The 10,882-nt window shown below is 32.6% G+C and overlaps 2 protein-coding genes across 2 annotated transcripts; one reads left to right on the forward strand and one right to left on the reverse strand.

Moving 5' to 3' along the window:
* Positions 1–823: 823 nt before the first annotated feature.
* Positions 824–3,225, reverse strand: LOC114367355 (acyl-CoA--sterol O-acyltransferase 1). The gene is made up of 2 exons (XM_028324521.1): positions 3,072–3,225; positions 824–2,114 (listed from the first exon to the last, which is right to left on the reverse strand). Exon 2 carries the CDS (start codon positions 1,977–1,979, stop codon positions 927–929), a length of 1,053 nt encoding a protein of 350 aa, XP_028180322.1. The 5' UTR covers positions 1,980–2,114; positions 3,072–3,225; the 3' UTR covers positions 824–926.
* A 5,175-nt stretch (positions 3,226–8,400) lies between these two features.
* Positions 8,401–10,545, forward strand: LOC114425022 (serine/threonine-protein kinase-like protein At3g51990). The gene has a single exon (XM_028391745.1). It carries the CDS (start codon positions 8,615–8,617, stop codon positions 10,121–10,123), a length of 1,509 nt encoding a protein of 502 aa, XP_028247546.1. The 5' UTR covers positions 8,401–8,614; the 3' UTR covers positions 10,124–10,545.
* The last annotated feature ends 337 nt before the right edge of the window (positions 10,546–10,882 follow it).

Genomic DNA, 10,882 nt, shown 5'->3' on the forward strand with positions numbered 1-10,882 from the left:
TATGGTCAAATTATCACATTATTTTCTACTTATGTTTGGTAGTATTATGTTATTATAGATACAATTAATATGGTCATACACTTAATTTCTGAATTTGGTCGTCTTTTATTTTAAATAGATTAGTTTGTCTAAATTCAATTGATTAAGAAATTAAACTGTGCTTTAATTATTATACACTATTAATGTAACTTTTTTTTACATTATCAACCTATTATAATTTATGATATGTGTAACTTTTAAGATAATTAAAATAAAACTTAAATTTTTTTAAAGATGTGATTTTATAATTGATTTATGATTTACAAACTTTTAAAAAACTGAATCAATATAAATGTTCACTAATTAAAAAAGAGTTCCAGTTAAAAAAGTTGTAAAAAATACGAATGATCAGTTTTGATGTTGGTCTTCCATCTTATTATAATTTGCATTCCAAGTTGTTTCAAACATATTAACAAAATCTAAATGAAAGAGAATAAATTTTTTTTACAAAAACAATATTATATATCATCATTGGTTTATTTTATATTTTTATTTCTTATATTATTAATATTATAAATAATTAATGTTATATTAAATAATCAAAATGATAATATTTTTCTTCGATTATTATGGAACGGAAAAAGTAATGTTAATACAATTGTCATAAAGACACATTTAAATTTTAATAATTCTGTCTTTTCAGTGCACTGAATGCTTTCATTAAAAACGAAAAAAGTGCATGAAAAAAGGTGAATATTTTCCATTTTAACATACAAGTAATTTTTATTATCATCAATAAAATTATAAATCTAGTAAGTATTAGAGAAGAATGAGGCATGCATCATTTAATAGGTAATGCTTGTTTATTAAATAAGAAATGAATCGCATAGTAGTGATAAAAGACGACTTATAAAAATATGCTCGAAACATGCATATTATCCCCACACCTAAAGATTACTATTATGAAAGATGCCGCAAGTGAGATTGTTTAGAAGCTGCCCTAACTCAGCGTATTCCTGAAACGCCTTAACATCAATCTGACACCGTATGAACTCCGGCAGGAACAGGCTAATGCCGGTGGCTAAGACAAATCCGACGGTCAATGGCCCCGACACAAACCTCGGCAACCGGCACCTGGCTGTGAGGGCCCTCTTGAACGCAATCTCCACCGTCAGGAAGATCCCATGTAGGACAAAGAACCACGTCATCCAGAAGGTGGGCTGCAACCTCCCCATGTAGAACAGTATCAACTCATGCATCAAACCAGAAACCACAAAGGTTCCAAACACCGCTGGTAGTGGGGCCCACTTGGGACCCACGACATTCACTGCAGCTTTCAATGTGGGATCGTACACCGTTGGTCGCAGGATGCTGGTGACCATGAGGTTCCATCTTCTCCCCCAGAAGTCTTGCAGTGAGGTTGAGCTCAGTGGATCATTGAACTGTGGCTCCAGCTCCAACCCCATCATGCTTCGAGCCATGGCTGCAACCATGGCTAAGATTATTTCCAACAAAAAGTAGATGTGGAAACAGTACATGCACATTATCACTTTCGGATGAATACGATCGCTGTAGTCATAGATTTTCAGCAAAACGCCCAAAGAAAGACCCTTTATGGCATACCGTATCATTGAAGATGGATTTGGATGTGGGGTTTTACCATTTTGACGAGGTTGATTTTGTTGGATCTTGATAGGGAAGCACGCAACAGCAACAAAACGTGGAAGAGAGATTAATGGGTGAGAGGACAAAGGTCCCATATCGAAAGCAAAGAGTAAGAGTTTGAAGTTTGCTAGCCAGGCGAGGAAGAAACCTATGGTGCCAGTCAAGTGTACAGAAGAAAAGCTGAGAGGAATGAAAATGTACAAGCATATGATGGGAAGAAGAAACACAAGTCTTTTTATTCCTGGAGGGACCAATTTGCGGATCCAATAACAGTAGCATAAAGATATGACAACTGAGGGGCACACCTTGATCAGATTCATCATGTCACCTTCCATAACTGCTCAATATTCAATTGTCGTAAGAGCAATGCAATGCTCAAGTACTAATCAATCAAATTCTCTTATCCTAACTCGCAAACCCTGGGAGGGCTCTACTGTACACCAATTCTCAACTTCTCAGGCCTGGAGAATCTGTGAGTAACTCTTGTTAGTTTTAAGGTTAAAGTTTGTGGCTAGCATTAAAAAATATTAATGTTTATACAACAAACTATTTATTATACTATTGATCAGCAATAATTGACTTTAACCATGTCTTTACAAAATACAATAAATTCATACCAAGATAACTGGAAATTGCAACCAACAATAACCCCAATACAGTTGCAGTGTAAACTAAAATAGAAAAAGCTAGCTAACCCAGACGAACTCTAATTAACTACGAGCAGTTAATTAACTCTAGAAACTAGTTATTCGACAAGTGTGTATGAAATAAAATTTTATTATCTAGTTTGCACATTGACAACACATTTTTCATATTGTATGATTGCCAGACCGGAAGAAAATGGTATGGCTTTGGAGTTCGAATTATGTTGCGTGCATTAGCTTACATTTTCTCAGTTTTTTTTTGTTTATAAAATTTTCCTATATTTTTTTGGGTGAATAATGCAAGTATTCTTATATAAATTTGAAAAAAAAAATTCTTCCCACTAGCTAGATCTGTTAACTTGTGCGTGTTAAATGTTAAAAGGTTTGAGTGCCTATTACCAATTTCCCTCTCCAGCCTCGCAGCTTTATGAAAACAAAAGTGAATTAACCAAGTCAAATCATCCTTCTCTTTCAATCTCCTCCCATAATTAACAAACTGTTCCGGCTTTTCGTAATTTGCTGCGTGATATTGCCGATTAATGATTGTCACTTTTTTGAAGTTTCGAATGATTTCAAGGCTGATTACATAATCGACTATTGTCGCTTTCTTTATACCTATATATAAAGATTGGTTTCGTTCAACTTGCACATCGGCTATATACACCTGTTGCTGAAAACATGCATGACCTATTCTTAATCGGCAAATGAAATGGTTCTCCTCAAATATGATAAGCACAGAAAATGAAACATGCCATGTTTCAACCAATGATGCATATGTTTTACCTCCAAGGGGTGCCTCTGGAACATTATTACCTGCAAAGGATACAATATCTACACATCTCTCATTGTGAATTCGACCAAATCAAAACTTTAAAATTAATGATGCAATCCGTCCAAACCAAAGTATATGAGCTAAGATCTTTTGATGAAGCTTTAGGTAATTATCTAATTATATGCCCCGTGAAATGAGAAGGATGGGCTAATTTTGAAGTTAATATCTTAAGGCTGAAACAATTGTTTGAGGAGTGTAAATAGACCAGTCATGGAAAAGCCATTAGCCAAAACAGTTTTGTTTTGAGAGAGCTTGAGATAGAAATTAATTGTTTGACTTGGTTGATTTTTATTGTCAACCCTTTGATACATCCAACGGTCTACAAAGCTACTGCAGATAGGCTGTAAAGGGTATTGCGCTGCAAAGGATCGGAAGTCGGAATTCATTACAAACCTCTTGGAAATCTGAATTGATTATCCCAAATTACCAATTATTAATAAATTTCAAAAACATCAGAGAATTTAGCCATAAAAAAGACTATATTAGAAGAAAGGCAAATAAATCATTGATATTTCGTACGAGATCTGTTTCCTTTACATTAATCTCCATTCCAATCAAAGCAGAGAAAAACCAAGCAGTACAAGAATTCCACATGATAAAACAGATTCGGTAGCATTTTAGGATATTTCCTTCCTTTTGTATACTCTTGAAGTACATGACTATCAGGTAAAATTAATAAGCATTTTTAAAAAAATTCTTAAATTATTAATTTTAAATTAATTTTTCCTTTCAAATATCAAATAGTTATTTTTAACTTTATATTAAAATTAAATTTTTAGATAATAGTTGATTATTCTAAAAAAAGATATTAGTCAATTATTCATAGTGTCAAATCAATTCTTTTTATATTAAAATTTTCTAGTTTCCAAAATCTCAACTCTACTACTTTAGTATATTAAATTAATTAAAGTGCAATGGCCTAATCTCTTTTCTTATTAAAGAAAGCACATATCATTTTTATTTATTTTTAAAATAAATTATAATTTGTTAAAAAGTAAATTCAAGCATATTAGGTCTACAAATTTAGATTTTTATATTTGTGATGTATTTTTTAGATTCTAGCTGAATTAATGCACATATATCTCATGGTAATTTTAAATAAGTTTAATTATGTTTTTCATATATAAAATATAGGTCATTTTCGTATTATTATTTAGCATTCATTTTTTCCAATCAAGTATCTAAAAAAAAATTCAATTTCATTTTACTACATGTCATTAGTCGTATTTTGTTAAATGATAACGTGATAGACAGAATGTCACGTCATCACGTCTTGTCATAGACACCTCATTATCATGTTATCACCTTCAATGATGTGATAATGATATGTTCGATTGAGCGTGATGACATGACACCCTGTTTGTCACATCATTACTTAACGGAAAAGAATAACGACAGGTCATAAGTTCAAACATAAAAATTGTATAGGCAAACTACCACGTCATCACGTCCAATCACTGACACATAATTGTTATGTCATTGAAGGTAATGAGTGACAATGAGGTGTTCGTAACAAGACGTTATGACATAACACCTTGTCTCTCATGTTATCACTTAACAGAAAACGACTAACGACAGATAGCAAAGTGAAACTAATTTTTTTTCAAGCACTTGGTTGAGAAAAAAATGAAAGTTAGATAGTAATCTGAAAATGATATACGTTTCAGGTATGAAAAACTTAATTAAACATTTTAAATATCTATAAAATTTTAAAGATACTTGTCAATTATCTTAAATTGTGCAATTCAACTCTATATTCTAAAGGTAACTTGTCATTATTTTAAGATTAAGTTTCACTATTATTAATTTGTGACTTTTTCATTAATTAAGAATTCTATTTTACTTTTTTTTTCTAACCATGATATTAGTAGTGACTAATATTTATCAGGTGAGCACACACAAGTGAGAATTCTCCTTTCAATATGGTTTATTGCATATCCAAAGGATCAATTAAGATTCAAACCATATATCATTTCGTTAAGAGACATAAATGGTTATCATTTATTGCAATCGTTATTGTTATTTCATTCTTATTTATACTTTTTATTATGTTTAAATATTATTTTCTAAACTTAATATCGAATTTATTCAATTTAATTTAAAATTTAAAAATTGACACGTTGAATGAAATTGAAGATATTTTTCCTATATAGATAAACTAAAATTCAAAATTATTTAAGCTTAATCGATTATAATTCAAATTTAATTTTAACATACTAAATAGATTTTAATATTTTTTTTATAAATATAGTTAATGAATTTTGTAGTCAACTATGATAGACTCCTTGCTCCTGCTTTTTAAAATTTGCAATTTTATCTTTTTAATAAGATAGCATAGTCTCCACACACACACACACACAAAAAAAGAAGATAACATAGCTAGTATCGTTAAAAATAAACAAAATCATAAAATAATTGACCTTACAATTGTACCGGATTAATTACACCTAGCTACCCAAATTTGCATGATAGCTATCATCTGCCTCTATCTTATTTCTTTCAGCCATTAAGTGGGAATACCTGTCACTTGGACCAGTTGCCAAAATCCCATCGACATCTCACCATCTCACCAACTCAAACTAAAAAAACAAAATATGGCAACACTAGCATTCTAATAAACAATCATAAGGAAGAACCCACTAGACGATAGAGATAACAAGAGTGATTGGATAAGTAATTCAGATATTGAAAACTTGAAAATAATATGGAACAGGAAATATCTTTGTTGTGCTATAACCACCTAACAAGGTTGTTTATTTTGGGAAGCACATACTGATAATCATTAGTACATCGGAAGTTTGAGAAGACTTCCTTCATTAGAAAGTATATTCCTTTGAACGAGTAACTACATAACAAACATTTCTATCTTATGCATAGTACTAAATATTTTTAACATTTTGGTTAGATATTTGTGAAGAGTTTGTAAGATGATGATAATGTGGAAGCATGAAGAATTGAAAATGAAGTGGGTGGAGTAGCCACGTGGGAGTGCCATATAGAATAGGGAAGTTGTGGGGTGCCTTTCGAGTAGGGTAAAGCACAACGCCCACATTTAGCCAGTTGGGCTACAAAAGTGCGGTGCCCACTAAAGAATTGAGTTTGTTTTATGTACTCAAAGAACATAGCCATATCTGATTAATTTCATGTAGGGGCCCATATAACCTTAAATTTCATTATAATGTTTATTTAACATTAAAAACTTTGAAAATTAGAAAAGGTTGGAAACTTCACAGGGAAGATGCTGGTCAATGAAGCTCACCACTTCATTTTCATTTCAACAAGATAAAATCTACCTCACATTTTGAAATAAATAAATTTCATTTTAATAGGAAAGATAGTCATAATTTGAAATGAATAATTTTAAAATTTTCTACGATACTTTTTTAGAAATCTTCTTACTATACTAACTGAAAAAGAATTAAATGTTTTTTATGTTTTAAAATATTGAATGAATTAATTTTTTTATTTTATAATATTTCAAAGAGAATTAAAAGATCCGTAAAACAATAGTATAACATTACTCAGTTGAAATCCATCTCAATTGCTAAAATTTGCATTGAAAATTCTAACATCTAGAAATTATGAATTATACGCAAATATTTAAACTAAGTGACGTGATTCATGAAAATGATGGATTTGCTGTACAAATGGTTTTAAAATCAAGAGCTCAAGAAATGTGTAGTATAAATTTATGCCATAACAAATTGAATGACGAGGATTAAAAATTAATTACCGATCACATAACGTGACTATCTAAAAAAATTATTTTCATTTTTTAAATTTTAATTATTTAAATACGATTTAATAGTTCTCGTAGAAAAATATAACTTAATAGTTTTTTTTACAATAACAAAAAATCCTCACGCGAAAACAAACCCTCCTCACACAGGGATAGAATTCAGAGAGACTACCACAATAAGTATAAAGCTTGGATTAAACTTATGTAGTGAGTGAAGGGTGAAGATTTTTTTTTTGATTTATGAGTAAAGGGTGAAGATGACAAAGTGGAATACGATAATCGAGAGAGATGACAAAAATGATGCAGCTATGACTTCGGTGGAGAAGAAATAGTTTCAAATTATATCTGAACCCAATTTGGAAAACGAAATTTTGTTTATATTTATAAATAATATGTTTGATAAATTAATAAATTTGTTTGAATATGATATTGGGTCGATTACTACTAAAAAACACTTTTAGAACGGTTAAAAATCACTTAAATTATGATTTGGAGTTTTTTTTGTGAATAGGGAATATTTATTTTAATAGACATTATTTATCATAGATAAAATATTTAATTATTTAAGAAACAATTTATTTAATTTGTTTTTAGAAGAACATTTTATTTGCAGTAATCTTTTTTAAAGAGATGTATGTATAAAGTTATCAATTTCATATTAACATATATTAATCTCTAAAAAAAACTCCTAAACAAGTCAATTATGAAATAAAACGTTTAAAAATAACGTGATAAATGTAACTTATACTCAGTTTTCTTTCATGTACGGATGAAAATAAATTAAAATATTACTTTATTCAAACCATAATATACTATTTATAATAATTTAAACATGCTATGATTTCACTTTATTATGTTTTTTTTTTTCTTGTAAGAAGTAAAGACAATCTTACTTGAAATATATAGTTGAAAATTGTAAATAAGTGTTTTTCTTAGCTAAGCTTTTTTGGTACAACTTCTTAGCAAAACTTTGAAATTTGTAAGGTAATTTGTTATTTTGAGAGATTAATTTCTTTTTAGCAAACTTAATCGGGCAATTAATATATGCGTTAAATTCTCAGCAATCAATCTATAACGTTTTTTATCCGTTCCCCCTTCTCAACCATAAAAGACGAAAGGAGGTTGGTTTCTGAATGAAGTATGGTTAATAATAAAATAAAAAAAAGTTGAAGTACATCACAGGTGAGGATGAAGTTGGTTTCTGAATTTAATTGAAGCTATCTAACCCAATCCGTGAATCTTCTTAATTCGTATCGTATGAAGCGATTTAGAAGCACAACAAACCTACATAAACAGTACAAACATCTTAGTTGCATTCGCTGTATTTTCCAGAAGAGAAACGTGAGCTGTACGTTAATTTTGTGCAACATTTTATATAAATAAATAAGTGAAAAATAAAGTAATATACCATGAGATTCTTCCAAAGAGTGGGTCCCTACTTTCTCTTTTTTTTTCTTTTTTCTCTGTCTAATTTGTAGAGAGAGAAAAATAGACATACATAATTAAATACACATCCCCCAAGACTCACACAGAGCATTTAAGTTTAATAAAGAATGAAAAACGGTTTCACATTTTTGGAATCCCATAAAAAATCGACATAAAAAATCGTTTTTGTGATACTGATTTGTAACACTCACAAACACAAAATCTTTGTCCTGCTTTTATTTAGTTTTGTTCCATTCCATCTATCTATGTTCATCTCCACCACCCCTTGTTGATTCATTCATTAAAAAGCCACAAACTTTTGAATTGACGATGGGATACCTCTACCTTTCTTGCAGAGCTGAATCCGCTGTCTCAACCTCCAATTCGGTGTCCTCTTCCAAAGAGAATGAGAAAAGCAGCAGCATCAAGATCCAAGAGTTTCAGTACAGTGACCTCGAAGCTGCCACCAATGGCTTCTCCGACCGCAAGCTCCTCGGCAAAGGGAGCCACGGCTACGTCTACAAAGCCGTCGTCCGCGGCCGTCCCGTGGCGGTGAAGCGTCCATCGCGGCCACACCATAATGTTCCCCGACCGGTCTCTTCTTCCGCACCCTCCGAGATCACAAACGAGGTCGACAACGAGATCGACATCTTGTCCAAAATCCAGAGCCCGAGGTTGGTCAATCTGGTCGGTTTCACCAATAATGATTCAAGAGACAGGCTTTTGGTGGTTGAGTTCATGAGCAATGGCACCCTCTACGATGTTCTTCATACCTCTCCAAGGCCTCCCAATTGGGGTAGGAGGATTCGTTTGGCTTTGCAAACCGCAAAAGCCATTGACACTCTTCACTCCTCAACCCCTCCCGTGATTCACCGTGACATCAAATCTGCCAATGTTCTCATCGACCGCAGCTACAATGCAAGGTTAGGTGATTTTGGTTTGGCCTTAAGAGGCCATGTTGATGATTACAGACTCAGGTCCACTCCTCCTGCTGGCACCATGGGATATCTTGATCCTTGTTATGTCACTCCTGATAATTTAAGCACCAAAACTGATGTTTTTAGTTTTGGGATATTGCTGTTGGAGATTATAAGTGGAAGGAAGGCCATTGATATCACTTATTCACCTCCTTCTATTGTGGATTGGGCTATTCCTCTTATTAAGAAGGGGAAGTTGTTGGCTGTTTATGATCCTAGAATAGCACCCCCCAAGGATCCGATTGTGAGGAAGCAGTTAGCTGTGATTGCTGCCAAGTGTGTGAGGTCTTGCAGGGAGAGAAGGCCTTCTATGAAGGAGGTTGTTACTTGGCTTTGTGGGTTGTGTAAATTGGTGCCTCTTCATTCGTGGAATGGTTTTAACAATCCTTGCATGATGGTTGAGACTGCGGGGTGCCCGGTCGAAGCAGCGGCGGCAAGGAATAATGGTCAATTCAGTTCTAGGCTGGAAGGTGTGGAGGAAGGAAAGTTTGATGCTTTGGATGGCAGGTTGTCAAAGTCTGCAATGAGGTATTCTAGGAGGGTGTATTCTGATTTGGGGTTCAGCCGCAACTTGATGGACTTGATGGCTACCACTGAGGAGCCTGAATTTCTTAGAGATGCTGATGGGACGGAACATAGTTCTAAATCAGCTGAACAAGTTTCTGGTAGCTCCAGCAGGTTTGGAAGTGGAAGATATTCCATAAGAGGGAGGAATCTGTACCGGCCTTGTGGGAGTGACAAGGATGCATTTGGCTTGAGTAAAGGCCAGATTTTAGGTCAGAGTGAGACTACTTCCAAACAGGATGGGGTTTCTGGTTCGAATTCGAAGAATTTGAATTCTGTTGCTGCTGAGGTTATCTAGTTTGAAGTTAATTGCTGAGACATTTGATTGGAGTGATGATGCCTAGGCTTGTGAACTTTCCTTGCTTGCAAATTATGTAGATTTGTTGTTAGTTCATTATTTGTGGATTTCAGATTCATTTTTAGTAGGTTTTTGGATTGAAGGGCACATTCCTGATGTCCCCTTAACGTTGTTCAAAAAGCTTTGCAAAAAGATTTTGTTTCCCCCTCAAAAACAAATGCAAAAGCCATTGTATGAATGATTCAGGAACAATTCTAAAAACTAATACATGAAGCTGCTGCAGAAAAATTGTAAAAAATCTACCATTGCTTGTTGGTTGAATAACCTGTTTGTATGTAGCTCAAATAAAATTTTCAATACTAGCACTGCTGGTCCTTTTTTTTGCAATTCTGTTACCAGCTTTTGGTTTTTTGATCTGTCAATTTCTAGGCTTATTTTAAGTAAGATTTTGAATTACTGCGCCTGTTGTAGTATGCTCTATTTATTACCTAGTCATTCTTTGATTCCTTCTTCATCTTACCCATGGTATGATCAAAATCTTTTAGCAGTCGTTATCCATCTGTGTTTGAACAGGGAGTAAGGATCTTTTAAATTAAGGTTAAATTACTAATTTGGTCTCTATGATGCTTATATTTTTAGTCCCTATAATTTATATTTTAATTCTTGTTTAGTCTCTGTAATTTAAAAATTATAGAGACTAAAAAAATAAGAATTTTAAAATTATGAAACTAAAAAAACCACTTTTAAAATTACACGGAC

Source organism: Glycine soja, chromosome 9 (genome assembly GCF_004193775.1).
Source record: "Glycine soja cultivar W05 chromosome 9, ASM419377v2, whole genome shotgun sequence".
In the NCBI taxonomy this organism is placed as follows: domain Eukaryota; kingdom Viridiplantae; phylum Streptophyta; class Magnoliopsida; order Fabales; family Fabaceae; genus Glycine; species Glycine soja.

What these genes read in the sequence shown, in the direction of transcription:
- LOC114367355 (XM_028324521.1), bottom strand. Translation starts at nt 1,979, where the DNA reads ATGGAAGGTGACATGATGAATCTGATCAAGGTGTGCCCCTCAGTTGTC.
- LOC114425022 (XM_028391745.1), top strand. Translation starts at nt 8,615, where the DNA reads ATGGGATACCTCTACCTTTCTTGCAGAGCTGAATCCGCTGTCTCAACC.